Raw genomic sequence first — 23,798 nt, forward strand, 5'->3', positions numbered from 1 at the left:
GAGCCCCTATTTCACATGATAAATCATGGCCTCTCTGATTTCAATTGGCATGTGGAATAATAAGGCATATCATTAACTCATTGGATTTACTGTGCCAAGAGCAGGTTAGTAGTAGGTGATGTGATATCTCAAGATTAAAAAGAAATATTCTCAAGATTTTATATACGATTTACCCTTTTAAGTGTTGCAGTGTTTACTCCAGTTCCCTGCCAGTGTAGCTTTCATTCACTTTTAAAGTGAGAAATTAAGACTAAGGAAATGCTGGGAATTTTAAATACTTCTGCATTATGACCTAATGAACATTTGTCTTTTTGTGACTTCGTAGTACTTCTGATGGTTGGATGGCATCACCAACTCAATGGACATGTGTTTGAGCAAGCTCAGGGAGTTGGTGATGGACAGGGAAGCCTGGCATGCTGCAGTCCATGGGGTTGCGAAGAGTCGGCATGATAGCGACTGAACTGAACTGAATACTTCTGAATCAACAGTCTACACCAGCTGACACTGGTAGAAGTTTCAGATGCATCCAGGTACACATGGAACAAAGAAGGCAAACCAGTCGAGGTAAGACTGAGATCTTGTGTTCCTTAAATTTTCCAATGCAGTTCAGGCCAATCCTCTTTCAAGATCTCCATTTTTAACTCACACATTGCTCCCATTCTGTAACAATTTTTATTTTCTTCCCATAGTTCAAGCTTCACTTTTCTCTCCTATACAAGGTGTTTTCTTGACAATAGCTTATTAGGATCAGATCAGATCAGATCAGATCAGTTGCTCAGTCGTGTCCAACTCTTTGCAACCCCAGGAATCGCAGCACGCCAGGCCTCCCTGTCCATCACCACCTCCCGGAGTTCACTGAGACGCAAGTCCATCGAGTCAGTGATGCCATCCAGCCATCTCATCCTCTGTTGTCCCCTTCTCCTCCTGCCCCCAATCCCTCCCACCATCAGTCTTTTCCAATGAGTCAACACTTTGCATGAGGTGGCCAAAGTACTGGAGTTTCAGCTTTAGCATCATTCCTTCCAAAGAAATCCCAGGGCTGATGTCCTTCAGAATGGACTGGTTGGATCTCCTTGCAGTCCAAGGGACTCTCAAGAGTCTTCTGCAACACCACAGTTACATGAAAAAAGAGGGGGGAGTGATAAAAGGGAAAACTGGGCTCAGTCAGCGGCACAGAATTCATCCAAATTGAACCCACTTATTCATAACACCCAAGGGCTTCATGACAGTAAGCACTACCTTGCAGCCACTCTAGAAACTGGAGAAAGAAACTTCTGGTCAGGCAAGCTGTCAGTGGTGCTCAGTCCGCTAGAGCTTTTTTTTTTTTTTTGGCGCCATTTGGGCTCCACAACCATGTCTATCGAATATTTTCCCGTCTAGGACTCTGGGAAATTTAACCCAGATACTTAGAGTAGTATTCCACGTTTCTGTCCTAGAAGACTGGGCTGTAGTCTTCACTGCCCTAGGCCACTGTAGAAAGTGTTGTCCAGGCGCTCCCCTTAGCCACAAACACTTGGCAGGACCATGGACAGCGGTCTCCCGCGGCATTCTGGGAAGCACCTCTCTGGAGTTCAGAATACTCTAGGGCACTTCCGCCCAGAGGGCCGGGGCAGTGGATGTTGTCTCCTCCCGCATTCTGGGAAGTGTAGTGCTGGAACTCCGTGGTGTCCCAGGCACTTCCGTTCCCAAAGGGCCGTGACGGGGTATTCTGGGAAACATTGATCTAGGGCACCTGGTAGTTGCAGGCACTTCCGGCCCAGGCGGACGAGGTTGTGACTAACTCTTCCTTTGTAGTGATTGTCAGTTTCGCTTCCGGCAACTTTTCCGAACTTAGAGAGTTGCTCTGCAAGCAGCAGCAAACCGGTTGCGGGTTTAAGGAGGAAAAAGGATGTTTGAGGTGTAAGGACGACATTTTTAGTTCAATTAGACGGAGTCGGCTAGAGTTTGGGGAGATATCCTCACACGGAGTTGGGCGCGGGGCCCGGGTTGCAGTCCCTTCCATGCTCAGTTCCCCCAGCTAACTTCTCCCATCTGTTAGCTATTTTCTAGCAGTGTAATATTGCATAAATTTTATAATCTCTCTATGCCTGTTTGCACATCTATAAAATGGATTAATAGCAATTCTTTCCTAATAGCGTTGGAAGCCCTTCTGTGGTTCATTTGAGCCATGATGATATTTCACAAATTCCTTTCCTTCCCCAGCCCTGACTTCATAAGGACTTGCACTGACGTGAAGGGAGTGGTCACTTCCTTGCAATACTTTGGCTACTTGAATCGAAGAACTGATTCATTTGAAAAGACCCTGATTCTGGGAAAGATTGAAGGCAGGAGGAGAAGGGGATGACAGAGGATGAGATGGTTGGATGGCATCACCAACTCGATGGACATGAGTTTCAGCAAGCTCTGCGAGTTGGTGATAGACAGGGAAGCCTGGCGTGCTGCAGTCCATGGAGTTGCAAACAGTTGGACTCAACTGAACTGGAGGGAGTGACTGACCCCTCGGCTCCTGGCCCAGGGCCCCATGTGAGTAGGACTTGGCATTCTTCTCCTGTAAAGATACTCGCACTATTTATTTGGTTGTGAGGGATGCCAGTAGTTACACCTTAGTTAAGTTCCAGTCTAAGGGCTTTATACAAATTACATTTAGGGTGACCAGATGAAAAGTGTTATTTACTGTTTAGGAATAGTAATACTTTTTAAAAATTACTTTAAAACTTTGATTAGTCTATTTTTAAAATAAACCAATAACAGAACTAGCTTTTATGAGAAAACGGTATTTCCAAAAACAAATTTAACAAGAGTAGCAATGTTTTACATTTTTGCAAATCTTTTTGTTTTTTATGAGAAAAAAAGCTGGATTTTCATATCTTCTGTTACCTGTGGTGATATATTATTTTGGTTGAAGTAATGACAAAAACCCAGCCCCACAGTTATAATTAAGAAAGAAAAGATTGATAGACTTTACAGGTAATGCTCACCTTTGATACTGCACCCAAGTTCCGTATGTGATAGTTTCTTAAGGTTATTGCAGTGTACAACCTGAAACCATCTCAGAGTATCTTCTTACTCTATTCCATTAAAATTCTTTGGTTTGTCCTGTACTTTTTTGAGTCTTTTTATCTATTTGTGGTTTTGTGAAATTATGCATCCCTCATTTGGAAAATACGAAATGACTGAGTTTTATTGATTTCATAATACCTTTAAAAAATCACATTTGTCCATACCATCACCCATCTCATCAGAAAAGTTCTATCTTTAAAGACCTGAAGTCTTTAAGCACTGGGAACCTGTCAAGCTCTTAATGACACAAATTTTCCAAAATTCTGATACTTTTTTTTTTTCTTTTTCTTTTGGACACAATGCATGGCATGAGGGATTACCAGGGATTGAACCGTGCGCCCTACAGTGGAAGTGTGGTGTCTTCACACTGGACCATCAGGGAAGCCCCTTATAGTTTCTTGAAAGCATAAGTTTGGTCATTGGCAACAGATGCTGACAGTAACTTTCTCTGAAGTGCCAGTGCTCACTTCCAAAAGTTCTGCCAAATACCTGGATGTAACCAACTGTAGTTTCCCAGTTCTTTCAAGAAAAGGGTGTTGTCCATAAACAAATGCCTAATTTACCTGAGTTACCAGGTAAAATTAATAACTTTTACTGTTTCATCAAGTATATTCTTAAGCAAAACTATCACTGTTTTTTTCTGAGTGAACGGCAATTAAGAATACAATAACTGGGAATTCCCTGGTGGTCCACTAGGTAGGTCTCCGTGCTTTCACTGCTGAGCTTGGATTCAATCCCTGGTTGGGGAACTAACATCCTGCAAGCCATGCGGCACAGTTTTTAAAAAAAGAATACAATAACTGCTTACATATTTGGTAACCACTGTTTTATGACCAAGGGGCCAGCAACTTTAACCAACATTCTTATCTATCCATTCTAAATGTAATAGTTTGCATCTACCAGCCCCAAACTCCCAGTGCATCCCCTCCCACTGCCCACCCTCAGCCCAGCAACCACAATTCTGTCCTATGAGTCTGTTTGTGTTTTGTAGATAGGTTCATATGTGCCATAGTTTAGATTCCGCATGTAAGTGATATCATAGGCATTTGTCTTTCTCTTTCTGACTTACTTGGTATGATAACCTCTAATTGGATCCACGTTGCTGCATAAGGCGTTATCTTTATGGCTGAGTAGTATTCCATTGCATACATACATGTACCATACCATCTTTATCCATTCATCTGTTGATAGGCATTTGTTTCTGTGTTTTGGCTGTTGTGAATAGTGCTGCTATGAACATAGGGGTGTATGTATCTTTTTAAATGATAGTTTTGTCTGGGCATATGTCCAGGAGTGGAGTTGCTGGATCATATGGTAAGTCGACTTTTTTTCTGAGGAACCTCCATACTGTTTTTCATAGTGGCTGCACCAACTTACATTCCCACCAAAAGGGTAGGAGGAGTCCCTTTTCTCCACACCCTCTCCAGCATTTGTTATTTGTAGACTTTTTAATGATGGCTATTCTGACCAGCGCGAGGTAGTAACTCATTGCAGTTTTGATTTGCATATCTCAAATAATTATTGATGGTGAGCATATTTTCACGTGCCTATTGGCCATCTGTATTTCTTTTCTGGAGAAATATCTCTTTAGGTCTGCCCATTTTTCAGTTGGTTGTTTTTTTGTTATCGAGTTGTAGACATATAATTATTGATAATACTTTCATGATCTAAGACACGTTTCTTTAGAAACAAACCAGCACTAAATGTGTGGTTCCTGTATGTATCACATGGTGACTTTAATCATAATGATGATAATTATTAGCAGCTATGAAGCACTTACTAATAGGCAGAGACTCTAACGCTTTGCACATATCAGCTTGCATAATCCTCATATGATCCATCCATTACAGGAGAGGGAAGAGAGGCACAGAGAGGTTCCTTGAACAATGGCTTGTACTGAGGGTCACACAGCCAGGAAATGGCAGAGCCAGGAGTAAGTCTCAGCAGCCTGGTTGCATTGCCAGGCTCTTGGCCAGCACATCCAGCTTTCATTAGGATGCGAAGAAGACACACGTGCTGACAAAGCAAGAGACTTTATTGGGAGGGGACGCCCAGGTGGAGAGCAGGCAGCTAAGGGAACCCAGGAGGACTGCTCTGCCACGTGGCTCTCAGTCTCGGGTTTTATAGTAATTGGGTTAGTTTCCAGGTTGTCTCTGGCCAATCATTCCTACTCAGGATCCCTCCTGGTGGTGCTCACATTACTCAGCCAAGATGGATTCCAACCAGAAGGATTCTGGGAGGTTGGTAGGACATGTGGACTGGAGTCTTCTCTCTCCTTTTGACCTTTCTCGAAGTCTTCTGATTGGTGGCAGCTTGTTAGTTCTGCACTCTTTACCAGGACCTCCTGGTCCTGGTAACTCGTGCAAGTGGTTACTCTGATGTCTGGCCAGGGTGGGTGGTTTCAGTCAGTGGTTCCCCTAACAATACCAACCCCCAGCTGGTTGGTGACCCCTACCTTCCCTCCTACAATTTACTGTTTATATTAACATAACTACTACTACTACTACTACTAAGTCACTTCAGTCGTGTCCGATTCTGTGTGACCCCATAGATGGCAGCCTACCAGGCTCCCCTGTCCCTGGGATTCTCCAGGCAAGAACACTGGAGTGGGTTGCCATTTCCTTCTCCAATGCATGAAAGTGAAAAGTGAAAGTGAAGTTGCTCAGTTGTGTCCGACTCTTCAAGACCCCATGGACTGCAGCCTACCAGGCTCCTCTGTCCAAGGGATTTTCCAGGCAAGAGTACATAACTAGTAAGTTTTGTTGTCATGCCATTATTATTCCAAAAGATTCTTGCCCAAGTAAATGGCTTGAGTTTTAGAGGAACTTCCACAAGCACCCATCCACTCTTCCATCTCATCTAAAGAGAGGGTCAACAATTTCAGCTGTAGTTTCCTCACCTCACAAAAATCGTTGCTGCTCCCACCAGTCCTGGACTACAGCATCCTGACCGTCAAGCAATCCCATTCCTCTTCTGCATTGAAAAACTCACCTTAAATCGAACTTCCAATTATCAGTAAATTCCAACCTTGGCTTCCGGGCTCTGTGCACACCGTCAAGGTGCTGAAGCTCTGTGGAGGTGTTCTTCCTTACTGCGGTAAGCAATAAACTACGTTTCTGTCTCATTAACAAATTTTGTTGCCGATATTTGGGGAGCCAGAATTCGAAGCAAGTGAAAAATCCAGTGTTCCATAAGTTCTGTGTTAGGCAGCCCAGCCTAAGTTACTTTTATATTTCCCATTTCTTAGTCCACCTTTTGTCTTCCCTTAAAAAAATTGTTTTTTAATTTATTTTGGTAGCGCAAGCCTTGCTTTTCTCTCTTATACGGCTGCATTTTTTTAAAGTTCGCATTTACAGCATTATTTTCTCATGAGTTTTAATAACTGAATAAAACAGAAAGGAATTTGACAGGTCCAGCACCTGCGACTTTAAATCCGAACCTTCTCCAGTCAAAACCCAAGACAGCTAGTGGGAAGCAGGGGCGAACTTCATTCTAGGAAATGTAGTCCGGGAGTTGCGTGAAATCTGAGGCGCTTCGTGGGGATTCTGGGAAGTGTAGTCCGGGAACTGTGTATAGCCCAAGGCACTTCCGCTTTGGGAAGGCCAGGTTGGGGCCGAGATTGCTTCCCGGGAGGTGAGTTAACCCAGCGTCCCTGCAATCCTTGCCGGCCTCTGCGTGGGGCCAGCAGAGACCCGGTCCTCGCTCCTGGGGCAGGGAATCCTCGGCGATCGGCGGGGAGCGGCAGGGAGCCGCGGCGCTCCCCTGGAGTCGCGAGTTGGGGGCGGGCTCGCGTCCTGCGTCGAGTTTGAGGGTCTCCCGCGCTCTGCTCCCTCAGCCCTCCTCGGGGAACCAGGGGCCAGCTCTGTCGCTTTCTTGGGCAAATTATTGGGCGGCTTGTGTAATCTCTCTGCCTGTTTCCTCGGGTTAGTTCTTTCGTAGTGGTGGTCTTCTGAGGATTGAGATTATATTTGAAAAGAACAGGGCTGAGTACGGTAAGATGTTGGATGTTACCATAAAGTCCACTAAACACTCAGGCGCCCTGTTGTTTGGGAAGTTCCTGCGAGCGGAGATGGGGTCGGAGCTCCAGCAGCAGCCCCACTGTCCTTTCCCTCGTCACTGACCGTGGGTTTGGTCCTGGATTCCTGGACTCTTTCTGGACACTTGTTTAGGAAGGAAAGTTGTTTTCAGCTGGATTCAGGGAAAACTCCTCTGTGGCTTATCCCAGACAGAGAAATTATAACAGCGGAGTCTGGCTGATTGTTTCTCAAAAGCCGATAAAGAGACCAGATTGGTGGAAAGGAAAGTTTGCTTTATTTTGGATGCTGGCAAGGAGAGGAATACCTGTCCAAAGACTGAGTACCCCCACCCCCAGTCAGTGGGCAAGATCTTTTATAGACAGAGGGAGGAGGGGACGACCTGCAGTAACAGCACAGTCAGCTGTGACAGTCATCTGGAAATTGATCATCAGTGGTCTGACTAGCATCATCTTAGTTGTTTTAGGTACAGCTACTCTTCACTTCCAGGGTTGGTTGGTTCCCATTTCATTGAGGCCAGTTCTTGGGATGGCAGCTTATGTCATGGCCACAGTCTGGTCATCATGTAGTTAACTTCTTCCACCTGGTGGAGGTTCCAGTAGCTAGAAGACAGCTCGCTCACAGGATACAACTCCGAATATTACCAATAGCCGCTGAGAAGGAGCTAAAGGTCCTTGACTGTGCTTAATGACCAAACTATTGATCATTTGTTCTCCTTGGACTCTTTTCCCTTTTTTTCTGCATATTCTCACTTCTCTGATTAAATTTCTTCTTTGGCTAAAGTTTGTCCACAGACAAAAGGCAGGCTGAGACTATAGGGGGGAGGGACCACAGGGTCCTGCTTCATTTCAGAGTGATCCTGCTCACAGCTTAGCACGGTGCCTGCAGCCTAGCCGGGCCTTAATTTTTTAAAATGCCTAGTATTGTGTAACAACTCTGTGTCATTAATTTAAATGAAGCATGATTTCTTAGTCTTAGGTTTTTATTAGTCATTGTTTACCTTCATGCATATTCTAGAAGAAACTTAGTCGAGTGCCTCCAGCTTAACAACACATGCAAGTAGTTAAGCTTATTAAGGAGGAAAATTCCTTGACCATTTAACCTTCATTAACAACAGCACAAATCACCTGTGAGACCACTTGTCCGAATTAGACTTTTTTCTGAAAGTGAGGGAAACTCAGGAGCCATCATCTGTGAAGTCAGTGTTTCCTAAGATCCGTCTTCTGTGGAAGTTTTATGAGTCTTAAGAGGACCTCTTGTCGGAAGCTGCAGGCCACAGGGAGTTAGGGCTCTGTTGTGCCCATTTATTTACAAGTAGACTGGACTGAGATCAGAGAGATTAACAGCCCGCTCAAGGTTTATGTGACAAGTAGAAAACAAGCAGAAAGGCCGGAATTGGATCCCAGACATTTTGGCCCCATTAAGTTGTTGGTGCTGCCTGTCTGCATCTCATTTCCTCTGATAGCCAGCCTCAGGAATACCCTGGGAGCTTATAAGAAACACTTAGGGTAGGGCTGTTTCTGGATTGTTCATGAACTCAGGCAGCTGGCCAAGGGGGGCCCAGGGAGCTGGAATCTAGCTCCGTTCTCACGGGGTATGTCATCACTGCGATTGCCGAGAGAAAGGGGACCCTCTTCCTGTACATTTAGCCCCACGTGCTCCAGCCATCCCGGCAGCTGTCTCACCGTGGCTTTCTTTCCCTTCCCCAGTTTTACCTTCCCAGAACTCGGCCTTTCCCCAGAAGGAAGAGGGAGAAAAAAATGACCAAACTCCAGGTGAGTCGGATATGCCTGTTTCTTAAAATGACATCTCATTTCACAAAGACTGGACATGGTTTTCTCCTGCTCAGGAAAGGTAAGAGGGAACCAAAGGCACCTGAGGAACTGTGTGACAGGCCCTTGCTTTTTATTTCCAAATAATGGTGTGAGAATATTTTTTTTAAAAAATACTTATTTGGCTGCATCAGGTCTTAGTTGCATCACATGGGATATTTTATTGCAGGACAGTCTCTAGTCATGGCTCCCGGCTTCAGTACTTGTGACCCATGGGCCTAACTAATTGCACCGAGACATGTGGGATTTGTTCCCCCACCAGGGATCAAACTGGAGTCCCTTGCATTGCAAGGTAGATTCTTAACCACTGGACCACTAGAGATGTCTCCAAAATTAATATTGTTAAAAAATAAAAAATAGCTCCCACATTATAAACATGTTTACAAATCAGTTTTCATCTTCCCACATTCCTTTTCATTTGTATTTACGTGTACAGATTTGTGATTACAGTTTCAGTACCGTTTTGGATTTTTAAAATTTGATTGTATAGCACCTGCAACTTAAATGGTCATATCACTTTCCATAATTTACCTAATATTTTTCCCTGTTCTCCATATTTATATGGTTAATGAATTTCAAAGGGCTTCCCTGGTGACTCAGTGATAAAGAACCCACATGTAAGGCAGGAGACTTGGGTCTGATTCTTGGGTCGGAAAGATCCCCTGGAGAAGGAAATGGCAACCCACCCCAGTATTCTTGCCTGGAGAATCCCGTGGACAGAGGAGCCTGGTGGGCAACAGTCCATGGGATTGCAGAGAGCTGGACACGACTTAGCAACTAAAAAACAATGAATTTTACCATTTCAAAATGTTTGCAGTGACAGTTTTCCTTCATATAACCTTTCTTCCCAAACAGGAATTCTGAGTGCTCTGCCATTTTCTTTCTAAAATTTTCCGAGCTCATTTTTCTCATGGGGAGCCTCAAGTTTTGTGTCTAAATTGTCTAAAATATGGTTTAGTGTAACAGAATCCAACTGATATTGAACTCAGAGAAAATAGTTTTGTTTTCAGACAAAAAGAACTAGAGGTTTTTTTTTTTCCTTTGAGTAATTTATTTATTTGGCTGTGCTGGGTCTTAGTTGCAGCAAGTGGGATCTAATTCCCTGACCAGGGATCAAACCCCAGCCCCCTGCATTGGGAGCGTGGAGTCTTAGCCACTGAACCACCAAGGAAGTTCCAAGAAGGACTAGATTCTGTAATTCTGAGTTACACGTGTATCTATTATAGTTAAGTGTCTGTTTTATTCATTGCCGTATGAATATATTTTAGAGGGACACACTTGAGTTTGGAGAGTCTAGTAGCATCAGGGACTTACCAGACATTTACTCTATGGAGCAACTGTGTAAGGATATGTGTCTGTGCTCAGTCGTGTCCGACTCTTTGTGACCCCATGGACTATAGACCCCCAGGCTCCTCTGTCCATGAATTTTTCCAGGCAAGAATACTGGAGTGGGTTGCCATTTTCTTCTCCAGGAGATCTTCCCGACCCAGGGATTGAACCTGACTCTCCTGCATTGGCAGGCGGGTTCTTTACCATAGATGCCCTGTATCTGCATTACAGCTAAAATACAGTTAGCTGTATTAAGATACAGTTAAAATACAGCTGCATTTTAACAGATTTGTGAGCTTTCAGTTTCCTATTAAAATCTGCTCAGTCCCCAGCTGACACCAGAGTTTCCATTGCCTGGGCTAGATCTTTTCAGGAGTTGGATGAGGGTAAATGGAGAGAGCCAGGAGAAGAGACTGCTCTATTCTGGGCCCTGAGGCCGAGTCGTGTAGACACCTGGCAGGGCCGGTGGCTGGAGGACTCCAAAAATAACACTCCCCTCACGTCCTGCCTTTTCTAAGTGCCTGCCTCTTCTTTGCCAGATGTGCCAACTAGTTGTTTAATACATCAGTGCTCAGGACTCCAGTCAGAGCAAGTGCAGAGATGAGCGAAAACTTTAGGGAGATAGTCTCATTTGTTTATCTGTGGCTCTGCTGAGTCTTTTTTGTTGCTGCCTGCAGGCGGTGAGCGGGCTTCTCACTGCTGTGGCTTCTCTTGTGGAGCGCGGCCTCTGGAGCTCGGGCTTAGTAGTTACGGTACAAGGGCTTAGTTGCCCCGCAGCGTGTGGAATCTTCCTGGAACAAGAATCGAAACTGGGTCCCCTGCATTGGCAGGCAGATTCTTTCTTTTTTAAAAAATGTTTTATTTTGTGCTGTGCTCAATCGCTCAGTCATGTCGGACTCTTTGCGGCCCTGTGGTACGTTACTTTATTTACTGCGTCTTTGCTGTGTTCGGGCTTTCTCTAGCTGCGGAGAGCGAGGGCTACTCTAGTTTTGGTGCACGGGCTTCTCACTGCGGTGACATCTCTCGTTGCAGCGCAGGGGCTCTAGGCACGTGGGCTCGGTGGTTGTGGTGCACGGGCTTAGTGCCCAGAAGCATGTGGGATCTTCTCGGACCAGGGATGGAACTACTATCCCCTACCTTGGCAGGTGGATTCTTTTTTTTTTTTTAACTGGAAGGATAATTGCTTTAGAGTATTGCATTTGGCAGGTGATTCTTAACCACTAGACCACCAGGGAAGTCCCTCAGTTCAGTTCAGTCGCTCAGTCGTGTCCGACTCTTTGCGACCCCATGAATCGCAGCACGCCAGGCCTCCCTGTCCATCACCAACTCCCAGAGTTCACCCAGACTCATGTGCATCGAGTCAGTGATGCCATCCAGCATCTCATCCTCTGTCATCCCCTTCTCCTCCTGCCCCCAATCCCTCCCAGCATCAGGGTCTTTTCCAGTGAGTCAACTCTTCTCATGAGGTGGCCAAAGTATTGGAGTTTCAGCTTTAGCATCATTCCTTCCAAAGAAATCCCAGGACTGATCTCCTTTAGAATGGACTGGTTGGATCTCCTTGCAGTCCAAGGGACTCTCAAGAGTCTCCTCCAACACCACAGTTCAAAAGCATCAATTCTTCGGTGTTCAGCTTTCTTCACAGTCCAACTTTCACATCCATACATGACCACTGGAAAAACCATAGCCTTGACTAGATGGACCTTTGTCCCTAGAGGTGCATATTTTTTGATAGACAGTTGCTACTTCTTGGAACTTAACCTAAGGAAATAACCAGACAGGTTGGCTGAGGTCTATATGAAAATATGATTGATTGATTGTTTTTGCAGCATCTTCAATAGGTTTAAATCCTTAAATTTTTGTATCATTTATTTGGAATGATTAAATGTATTTTTCACTTGGGCGAAGTACCAGGCAGACACAAATAATGATAATAGGAATAGTGGTGGCTGACATTTGTTGAATATTTATTTAATGACACGTGTCAGGTACTATCCTAAATCTTTTGCACATTCTCATTTAATCCCTTCAAGTACCCTATGGTGAGTCGCCTTTTTATTTTTAAAAAAAGTAATTATTTATTTGACAGCATTGGATCTTAGTTGCAGCATGTGGAATCTAGTTCCCTGACCAGGGATTGAACCTGAGCCCCCTCTATTGGGAGTTCTGACTTCGCCACTGGACCACCGGGGAAGTCCCTGATGTTCTTTTGTGCAGATGAGGAGATTGAGGGATTGAAAAGTTAGGTGACTTGTCCAAGACCGTAAAGTTAGAAGTGGAGCCAGAGAGTATGAACTGAAGCATTCAGTCTCCAAAACCTGTGTTCTTCACCTTGGCACTGAACGCTGCTGCACTGATAGATACGGCACGCTCCTGAGACAGAATGAACTATATACCTGCCTCCACTCGAGGTGCTGAAGGCTGGTTAGATGGGCAGGCATTGACAAAATTGTGGTACTGCCCACTCAGAGGAGGAGATGGGCACTGTTAAATACTATTGGGAGCCAATGAACTCAATATTTCTTACAAAACGTGGCACTTTCAAATTGTAAAATGCATGTATACCATGATTGAAGGACGACATTTCTAGAGACACGACCATACAAAGGGCGCTGTGTTGCGTGCACGGAAGGTTTTAGAATTTTTCTTTTTCATTCCTTCCTCCACCATCCCCCTCCCACTCCCTGCGTCTCTGGTGTGACTGTGGAAGGGGAAGAGGAAACTGTCTCCTAAAAGGAGGTTCAGGTCACTTAGAATCTGGAACAGCTTCCCATGTGTCTCCTCCACCGTCTCCATGCTGCTCTTCCCTCAAAGGCAGTTGGTTGTAGGACTGAGGCTACATGTGTTTGGTGTCGTAGGAGGCATTGACCTTCAAGGATGTGGCTGTGACCTTCACCGAGGAGGAGCTGGGGCTGCTGGACTTGGCCCAGAGGAAGCTGTACCGAGACGTGATGCTGGAGAACTTCCGGAACCTGCTGTCCGTGGGTGAGGATGGCGCCCTGTGACTTGGCATCACCCCCGTAGGGTTCCCTACGTCGGCACTACTGACTTTTGGGGCCAGATGATCTGTCATGGAGACTGTCCTGAGCATTTTAGGATGTTTAGTAGCGTCCCTGGCCCTCTGCCCGCTACTTCAAGACTGGGACTCCTCAGAAACCAGTTTTCCAGTCCCTTTGGAAAACAGAGACAAAATGTTCCTAGTCTTTGTTCCAAGGTAAACATTAGTCTTTTGTAAATGAATTGTGTGAACAGTCGAGCTTGACTGCACCTGGCTCCTTATTTCATATTATAGCTTGCTTTTTTTAAATCCCAAATTTAACCCTCTCCTTGAAACTTCCCCAGGTGGTCCAGTGGTTAAGAATTCGCCTCCCAATGCAGGGGGTGTGGGTTCGATCCCTGGTTGGGGAGCTAAGATCCTACATGCCTTGCAGCCAAAAAAAAAAAACCACACAAAAGCCTTTCCTGTTATATCTTTTGTAAACTTGTGGGTCCTGATCCATCGGTGCATCATGAAATTAGTAAATTGCTTTAGCATTCTTACCATAATGTAGAATAAAGTAGCAACATCAGAGCCCCTCGGCCAGAATGGTGCACATTGTAGCGGTAACTGCAGTGCTTACAGTAAGGAGTGTGGGAGTCTACAAAGGATGTGATGACCACAACGAGAGCCAGGTCATTCTGGCTTTTATTTCAGTAGTTTGTGTGGGGTAGTCACTAAGGAGACTATATGTATTTTTCACAGTGGGTCTGATGAAAAATGTTCATCATGGGATTGGAACCAGAATTGTTCAGTACTTCCCCCCCCCCCTTTTTTTTTCTCAGGGCACCAGTCCTCCAAGCCAGACATGATATCTGAGTTGGAGAGAGAGGAGTTCTGGATGACAGAGATCCAGCCCCAGAGAGGAGGGTGTTCAGGTGAGAACAGCGCGGTCGGGCCGTTCCCCGGCGTCTGTCTGGAGCATCTGTGTCTTCTCCATGCAGCAGCCAGAGCGGCCCTTTGAAGAGCTCAGTCACCGCACAGTCTGGCGCTCCGGTCCTCCCGCGCCGCCCCCAGCATCCACTCCACTAGGAAAAGGCCGCTGTGTTTAAGGGCCCCCTCGCCCAGCCGTGCCGTCCTGCACTTCCCTCCTGTCACATCCCCTCCCATGTCCTCTGTTCTCACATCCGAGGTTTGTGTTTGTACACAAGGATCGTTTCCTCTTTTTCCTCTGGCCGGAAGGCTGCTAGCCCACAGACCTCCGACCCCTCATCCTCTGCTCAGAAGGTGTCTCACCCACGGCCTTCCCTGGCCGCTCCTTTTACTCTTAATTCATGTTTGTTTGATTTTTTGGCTGCGCTGTGCAGCATGTGGGGATGGAACCCGAGCTCCCTGCAGTGGAAGCAGAGGGTCTTAACCACTGGACCACCAGCAGAGTCCCTGGATTCTGTATGAGTTTTCGGATGAATTTTCCTATTTCTGTGTTGGGATTTTGACAAGCATAGCATTGAATCTGTAGATCCCTCTGGGTAGCACTGGCGAAGCAGTATTAAATCTCCCCATCTGTGGACCAGTGTTTTGTAGCTTTCAGTGTACAAGCCTTTCACCTCCTTGGTTCATTCCTAAGTATTTTATTCTTTTTGACGGTATTATAAATGGAATTTTTTTCTTTGTTTTCAAATTGTTCATTGAGGATAGAAATGCAACTAATTTGGGTTTTTTTTAATTGCAGTATAGTTGAGTCACAATGTTGTATTTTCTGTTGTAAACAAAGTGATTGAGATATACATGCACACATTCTTTTCTACATAATTCTTTTCCATTTTGGTTTATCACAGGATATTAAATACAGTTCCCTGTGCTATATAGTAGGACCTTGTTTATCCATGCTGTATATAAAAGCTTTATCTCCTGACCCTGGACTCTCAGTTCATCCCTCCGTCCCCCCATGTCCCTTCACAGCCGCCACTCTGTTCTCTATGTCCATGTTTCTGTTTCATAGATAAGTGCATTTGTGTCGGATTTCAGATGTCACACATAAATGACATCGTGTGGTATTTGTCTTTCTCTTACTTCACTTAGTGTGATAATCTCGTTGCAGCCACGTTGCTGCAAGTGGCATTACTTCGTTCTGTTTACGGCTGAGCAGTATTCTATTCTGTGTACGTGCTCACCCCGCATCTCCTTCATCCGTTCATCTGTCGATGGCTGTGTGCTGCTGTGAATATAGGGGTGCCTGTATCTTTTTGAATTTTCGTTTTGGCTGAATATATGCCCAGGAGTGGGATTGCTGGCGCATATGGTAATTCCATTTTCAGTTTTCTGAGAAACCTCCCTACTGTTTTCTACAGTGGCTAGAAATGCAACCGAATCTTTGTATGTTAACATTATACCCTGCTGCTTTGCTGAATTCACTTACTGGTTTTAGCAGTTTTTTTCTGTGTGGAGTCCATATTCCCAGCCAGGCAGGCAGTCACCTCACCCTCTCTGCCCCTCTCCGGTACTTAAACAATCACATGGCCTCAGTGACGTTTTCTACATTTCAAACGTGACATTTATAGAAGTCACAGATCTTGCAGCTGGGTCAACGAGGCGGCTCTGTGTAGGAACAGAGAAGTTACAGAAATGAACCTTCTGCCATTCTAAGTTTAATTTGCATACTTTGGTATTACTCTTAATTTGTCCTTAGTATTATAAGCACCACCTTGTGGATTCCCCGTGGACCAGTAGTGAGGCCTGCGTGCTTTCACTGCCAAGGGCCGGGTTCATTCCTGTGGGTGATGATTGAGGAGGAAAAAGATCTGTACCCTGAAAACTAGTCCCTGTTAGCGTTTCCATGGACCCCTAAGCTGCCTGTTTGCCATCTCCTGGCAAGTGCAGCATCTACTGCAGAAGTGGAAGAATCTCATACAGAAAATCAGTTAATTCCAAACGTGTGAATGTGATTAAGATAATCATATACAAAAGCACCAACCTGAGGTATACATGCTAAAAATGAGTTCAGTTTTAACACCCATCTTTTTCTTTTTAAACTCCACCAGAGAATTTCCATCATCATGTCTTCTGTTTGATTTCTTTCATCAATATCTTACAGTTTTCAGAGTACAGATGTTTTTCCTCCTCAAGTTTTTTATTCCTAGGTATTTTTTTTTTGATGCAGTGGTAAATGGGATTTTCCCCTTAATTTCTCTTTCCGATCTTTTGTTGTTAGTGTAGTAGGAATGCAAGAGATTTGTTGTATTAATTTTGTCTCCTGCAGCTTTGCCGAATTCATTGATGAACTCTAGTAGTTTTCTGGTAGCGTTTTTAGGATTTTCTGTGTATAGCATGGAGTCATCTTAAGCCGGGTGGCCTCCTCAGTGATCTTCTGTACCTGCGTCTCAGCTTCTCTGAAAGTGTTCACCCAGGTGCAGCAAGTGGTGCTGGCCACAGCACAGATACCACCTCACTCAGCGGGAAGATAATCGAGGGCCATCCTGTCAGGCAGGCTTCTCAGGTGGCTCAGTGGTAAAGAATCTGCCTGCTAAGCAGGAGACGTGGGTTCAGTTCTTGGGTTGGGAAGATCCCCTGGAAGAGGAAATGGCAACCCACTCCAGTATTCTTGCCTGGGAAATCCCATGGACAGAGGAGCCTAGCGGGCTGCAGTCCATGGGGTCACAAAGAGTCGGACACGATTAAGCAACTAAACAACAATCCTATTAGCAGCAGCCTCGACCAGAAGGTCCACATATTTCTTTAGGCAGCTAGTGTCATAGCAACGGAATCTGCAGTCTCTTCAAGAATTAAGGTTTCTGATCACAGCCTCACTTACATCTACTCTTAATCAGGGAAGTAGGGCCCTGCCGAAGGAAGCGGATCCTGAATCAGGAAAAGCCTCCCGGTAGGCCCTTTCTAGAGCAGGTAGGGGGCATGGTTATGTAACTGACCAGCATTACCCAGCTGTGTGCCACCATTGAGGCATCCACAGGCCCGAGGAGAAGCATAATCACCCCAGAGAAAGAGGAGCCTTGTCAGGGCACAAACCACTTCTGTGAAGATGGCCCGTTAGTAGATTCATTTGTAAAAACCATTATCTGTTTGTTATCATTCAAACCAGGGGTCTGTTAACTTTTATATAAGGCTAGGACAAAATCTAAATTCCAGTCATTACCCCCTTAGCTGTGGCCTGGGGGGTGCAAGTGACGGTATAATCTCCCCAGGTCAACGCCCGAGTAAAGAACAGGATTCACGCTTAGTTAAAGCCTGGATCCGGCACGTTGGGCTGAGGCAGTTGTCTACCCTGGTGTCAGCTGCCTCTCGCCTGTGTCACTGTGGTCGGGAGGTCCCCAGCGTACCTTCTAGTTTCCCCGAAGGGGCAGTGGATAAGCACACTTGGTGAGGCCCTTTCTGAAGGGGCATGAGGGCTGCTTTTCTTCTTCCTGATTCCAAATCAGAAGGGGGGAGAAAATTGGAAGTGTTAATTTGAATCAGAGTTAGATATTTGAGGAAACCAGAAAAATTCAGGATCCAGGCCAGTTTACACATATGTGAAAAAAGCTCCAAGACAATTAGCAGGAGTAGAATCTAATAGCCACAAAGGTAAAACCTTTTTTTTTTCTTTATAGTTACTCCCCCACCCTTTTTTCTTTAACCAAAGATGATTGCAGTAAAGCTCATTTGTTTGTGTTAAACTTGGCCTGATTGTTTATATAAGCACAGCAGGAAAGGTGACTGATCACATTAAATCTTTTCTAAGATTGCTTTCCTGGAGGCCTGAAAGCCAGGTACCAGCTCAGTTGCTCCAGGCAGTTCCTTGAAGCTGTGTGAGCATGTCCAAATCTACACCCGTCTCTCAAATACGATATTCCAGTCAAGCCTGGGTAAATGATGGTGTTTCAATTTGTGTCCTGTCACCAGGAGAACAGATTCTTACTGAATTTATGTGAACAGATACACTGTCTGGAAAATAAGGATAGTCACTGAGACTTCCTGAATTCTGGAAGGATCAGTTAAGGATAAAAAATAGATGTCTCGGGGCTAGATGTCCAACGGCTAAGACTCTGCTGTCCATGCAGGGGGCCCGAGTTCAATCCCTGATCAGGGAACTAGATCCCACATGCTGCAAGTAAGAGCTCACATGCTGCAAAGAAGACCTGGTGAAACCAAAGAAATAAGTAAATTTTTTTTTTTAAAGTAGATGTCTCATCTTTGCTAACAAAAGTATATTTTACCAGATTGCTGTTAAGTCATAGGTAACCTAAGAGAAAAAGGTCTCTCTAAATCTGGAAAAACAAACAAACAAAAAATAAATAAATAAATCTGGAAAAACAAAAAACATCAGAGCATCCTCCCCAGCCTCTGTTGTCCCATAATTAACACTTAATTCTGCTTGAATTTGTTTTTCCCATTAATTCTTTCAACGTTGCCTGATGATTGAGGTCAACAGGGCAGCAATCCTTCCAAGAAGTTCGTAGGGTTTTCATGTGATTTGCTGGTTGATGTGGGTGCCTGTATCATTAGAGACTGGAAGGTGCACCCCAAGCAGGAAACTCAGTCTCTAACAGTTTCTTTGCCACCATGAGGGCTCTGGTCTTGTGGCCGGGAAAGGCTTTACCACCTGGAAGACATCCTGCCTAGTGACCCACAGTGAGGGCCCCTTGAATGAATCCCCGCTGCTGCCGAGTAGTCAGAGGATCCACAAAGAGCAGGTCTGAGGCCTCTAGGGACAAAGAGTTTTTGTCCTCCCTAGAGGCCTGTTTTACTTTTTCTTTTAAATTTTTTTAAATTGAGGTAATTAACATTAATTTCAGGTGCACAACATAATGAATCAACATTTGTATACGTGACAAAATGACTGAGTCTAGTTAACATCCATCACCACATGGAATTTTTTTTTCTTGTGATAAAAACTTTTAAGGTCTCCTATCTTAAGGTCTCCTCTCAGCGACTTTCAAATATGCAGTACAGTATTATAACTGTAGTCACCAGGCTGTACAGAGAGTTTTGACTTACAGGTTTTTCTTAAACGCACTGTGGTGAGTGAAGGAATGCAGACACCAACAATGGGGTTTTCCAGGGAGCTGGAAAGATCAAGCAGCCACCTGGGGTTTTTCCTGGAGCCCTGACTATCCCTTGAATTTACAGCCATTGTTCGTGCGTCTCAGTCTGATTCAGGAGCTGGGTGTTGCCAGGTGACAAGTATGTCAGGGTGACAGAAGTCTGGCATTGAGGGGTCGGTCTCTACAAAAGCAGAGTGCACTTCATCCACACACACCACACTGAACAGATGCTGCTGCTGCCTTCGTGTAAAGGTCAGCAAGGGCGCTTCCCTGAGACTCGGGTGCAGTCCTTTCCGTCTGAGCCTCAGTTTTGATGACAGACAATGTTTATAACATTTCAAGCCAGGACACACAATTTCAGGAACACTTGCAACATGTACCACCAGTCCCCAGAAATGGCGAGAAAGACAGTGAACTCAGAGTGGTTCTCCTGACGCCGTGCTTGTGTTTCTTCTTGACCCAGAACACCCTCAGAAGTTCTGCTTGGGGATCTTGTTGCTGCTACTGATGTGATACGAGACAGAATTCAACGGAGTAAATGTGAAGATCTAAATGGACTTAATCATCAATTCATGAAGCATCCCGGGCTTGTTATGAATAATAAGACACCCATTTCACCCTTAGGGCTCTGAAGCCATTTCAGGAACAGAGACCAAAATATTAGAACAAAGTAAAAAACCAAGTATTGGAACAAAAGACACTCCCATTTTCTTTCCCCTTAGGAGCCGTGAGCCAGGAACCATGGAAGACAATGAAACACCTGTTACAAATCACCACTCACCTATAGCATATAGTGTATAGGAACTGTATGTCCGCTTTTTCAGAAGTGTTTTTTTTTGATGCTATATAAATGGAGTTAATCCCACTTTCCAATTACTTCTATTACATCTGAATATATTTTTGTATAATTTTATTTTCTTGTGCAGCAAAAGTTTAAAGTGAAAACAGATAGAGAAAACTTCTGACACAGACCTCAGAAGGGAGCAGAAAGAGTGCCCCAGATTTTCGTACCATCTTGTAGCTTGTGACGTTCCTCTATTCACCTATTCTAAACGCATTTTTGTATATTCCTAAAGACTTCTCTTTATGTAGATTCATAACCTTTGCAAATATATTCTTTGCTTTCCTTCCCAATCTGTATGCCTCTTGCTTCCTTCTGCGTGAATGCGGGTAGAGATTATAGGGGAGTCTGCGTCCACACAATATGGTTACTGAAACAGTATATTAACAATCACTTGTTGGGGGTGGGGTTCTCCTCTGTTTTATTCATCTTTGTCCTCTTCTCATTCTTTTGGGTAAATCACGTGTGTTGGTGTCACGCTTCCGTGTCTGTCTTGGCTTCTAGCGGCTGTTTTTCAGTCCAGACCCTCCGTCTCTTCCTTGTCTGCATCCACCAAGGATATGGGCACATCTCACTCTCAACTGATCCCAAACAGCACTTTTTAAAAATTATTCAATTTTTTTCTACTCCCCTGCCATACTTTTTTAAATGTGGCTTTTTCTTCATTGATGTTCTCTTGGTTTCTGTAGACCTTTGTTTTTCGGATGAAGGCATTTTCCCTAGTCGCTTACTGAATGTTTCCATGGCGGGAGCAACGGCTTGGTGCTGCCTGGCCCACCATCTTGGTGATGCCATGCTCTCCTTCCTTAATTCCTTATTCTTTCCCTTTCAGGAGGCGGGAATCACGAGATGGCAACTGTTCAGGACACAGGAGTGAGGTGCCTTTCACGGGTAGAGCTTTCATGCTGGCAAATCAGGAGACACGTTGTGAGCAAATCAACTAAAAGCCAAGACTCTGTGATAAATACTCAAGAGAAGAGTTCTCAGTCCCCCAAACAACATAATTCCCCTGCAGGAGTGTCCGCTCAGGCTTCCATGGAAGGCAGCTGTTTCGTGACTCTTATAGAGGATCATTCTGATATTATTGAAAATCAAGAATTTCCAACTGGGAGAGCTCCGAATTCCTGGAGTAAACTCTGTCTGAGCGAGACACAGAATTACCAGAGGGGTTGTCAGCTGACTTCCATGAAGAACAAGATCTGTATGTTTGCTCCATGTGTTGACTTTTTCCCACGTATCTCCCCCCACCATGACGACCACACAGTGCCCCAAAGAGAGAAGGCTCAGGGCACGAGAGAGTGTGGCAAAGACCTCCTCAAGGCATCACCACTAGCCCAGCGAAGCATCGTTGAGGCTGGACCGAAAGCCTACCCGTGCAATGAGGGTGAGAGAGGACTCGGTGACCGCACCAGCCTGGAGCTTCATCAGCGGCTACACTTGGGCGGGAAGTCCCCAACCCACAGGACGCCCAAGAAGGACCCAGCTCACGGCTCAGCACGCCCCACTCCGCCGGGAGCCCCCCCGGGGACGAAGCGCTACTGGTGCCGTGAGTGCGGGAAGGGCTTCAGCCAGAGCTCCAACCTGCAGACCCACCAGCGCGTCCACACCGGGGAGAAGCCCTACTCATGCCACGAGTGCGGGAAGAGCTTCAACCAGACCTCGCACCTGTACGCCCACCTGCCCATCCACACCGGGGAGAAGCCCTACCGCTGCGAGAGCTGCGGCAAGGGCTTCAGCCGGAGCACCGACCTCAACATCCACTGCAGGGTCCACACCGGCGAGAAGCCCTACAAGTGCGAGGCGTGCGGCAAGGGCTTCACGCAGAGGTCCCACCTGCAGGCGCACGAGCGGATCCACACCGGCGAGAAGCCCTACAGGTGCGCGGACTGCGGGAAGCGCTTCAGCTGCAGCTCCAACCTTCACACGCACCAGCGGGTGCACACGGAGGAGAAGCCCTACAAGTGCGAGGAGTGCGGCAAGCGCTTCAGCCTGAGCTTCAACCTGCACAGTCACCGGCGCGTGCACACGGGCGAGAAGCCCTACAAGTGCCAGGAGTGCGGCAAGGGCTTCAGCTCCGCCTCCAGCTTCCAGAGCCACCAGCGGGTGCACACGGGCGAGAAGCCCTTCCGCTGCAGCGAGTGCGGGAAGGGCTTCAGCCAGAGCTCCTACTTCCAGGCCCACCAGCGCGTGCACACCGGGGAGAAGCCCTACAAGTGCGAGGTGTGCGGCAAGCGCTTCAACTGGAGCCTGAACCTCCACAACCACCAGCGCGTGCACACGGGCGAGAAGCCCTACAAGTGCGAGGAGTGCGGCAAGGGCTTCAGCCAGGCCTCCAACCTCCAGGCCCACCAGAGTGTCCACACCGGGGAGAAGCCGTTCAAGTGCGCCGCGTGCCAGAAGCGGTTCAGCCAGGCCTCGCACCTGCAGGCGCATCAGAGAGTCCACACCGGGGAGAAGCCCTTTAAGTGCGGTACCTGCGGCAAGGCCTTCAGCCAGAGGTCGAACCTTCAAGTCCATCAGATAATTCACACGGGCGAGAAGCCCTTCAAGTGCGAGGAGTGCGGGAAGGAGTTCAGCTGGAGCGCGGGGCTCAGCGCCCACCAGCGGGTGCACACGGGAGAGAAACCCTACACGTGCCAGCAGTGTGGCAAGGGCTTCAGCCAGGCCTCGCACTTCCACACCCACCAGAGGGTCCACACGGGGGAGAGGCCCTACATATGTGACATATGTTGTAAGGGCTTCAGCCAGAGATCACATCTTGTTTACCACCAGAGGGTCCACGCAGGAGGGAATCTATAGGGGTTGGGGGTGTGGAACCGGCCTCAGTGAGAACCCACCTCTTCACCTCTGTTGGAAAAGTCCTGTCCCAGGGATCATGGGAGGTTCCTGTGGGCCTCGGAAGCTCCGAGGCATTTTCATGGGAAAGAAGTTGTAGAAAGGCAGTGTTTGCAAGTTTCAGCTGGGAGGTGACCTCTTTGTATTCTATAAATATGGTCAGTAGTTACACCAGAACCCTGAGGGCCCTCTCAAGATGTGACTCGAGAAGAATCATTGCCCTTTTCCTGGGAGAGAAGGCTTATACATGAAGGTTTTCTGGGCAGGACTTGAACTAACAGAAGTATAGTGCAGACGATCAATGCCAACTGCAGGGTGCCCTGCGCACAGGGTGGGCTGTTGGTCGCCACTCCGGCTCTACCGTGTAGAGCTGTGTGTGGCTTCTAATAGGTCCCCGGCGATTACTGAACCAAGTGGAGAAAAACCCTCTAATCAGGACAGATATTTGAAAATTCTAGTCCGTTCCCTAAATTGTAACAACATACTCAAGAGGAATCCTGCAAGTCGCCTTAATAAAATTAATTTCAGGAAACATTCATTGACAGAATCACATTAATACTGCCACCCCCAACACTATAGATTTGGACAAGGCTTGTGAATGGCCACCACCCTCCATCCAGCTTCAGTCATATGTATGGAATTACCCATTGTGAGCAGTGTAATATTGAGTATCATTAGCTTGTATTTTATACACCGAAAAAGACTTCTTATTAGTCTAATAACATATTACAATTTATATGATGGGAAATTTTGTACCCAAACTTGTTACGGTAGGGTGTTACTGTAACTGAAAGTATTAAAAGTAGTTACTAGTAACAAAAAGTTTCTTAGTAAACTTGAATTGTTAATAATTGA

At 46.0% G+C, this 23,798-nt stretch overlaps 1 protein-coding gene across 8 annotated transcripts; it reads left to right on the forward strand.

Moving 5' to 3' along the window:
- The first annotated feature begins 1,759 nt into the window (after positions 1–1,759).
- Positions 1,760–23,798, forward strand: ZNF235 (zinc finger protein 235). 8 transcript variants are annotated; one of them, XM_070387563.1, is made up of 6 exons: positions 1,760–1,899; positions 2,203–2,523; positions 8,804–8,869; positions 13,111–13,237; positions 14,075–14,167; positions 20,941–23,798. In XM_070387563.1, the coding sequence occupies exons 2-6, from the start codon at positions 2,341–2,343 to the stop codon at positions 22,905–22,907; spliced, it is 2,436 nt and encodes an 811-aa protein (XP_070243664.1). In that variant the 5' UTR covers positions 1,760–1,899; positions 2,203–2,340; the 3' UTR covers positions 22,908–23,798. The 8 variants fall into 8 exon arrangements, with proteins under 8 accessions (XP_070243664.1, XP_070243665.1, XP_070243667.1 ...); XM_070387566.1 differs by lacking the exon at positions 1,760–1,899 and adding an exon at positions 5,989–6,156 and having other exon boundaries at positions 2,508–2,523; XM_070387564.1 differs by having other exon boundaries at positions 1,806–2,523.

Source organism: Bos mutus, chromosome 18 (assembly GCF_027580195.1).
Source record: "Bos mutus isolate GX-2022 chromosome 18, NWIPB_WYAK_1.1, whole genome shotgun sequence".
Lineage (NCBI taxonomy): Eukaryota > Metazoa > Chordata > Mammalia > Artiodactyla > Bovidae > Bos > Bos mutus.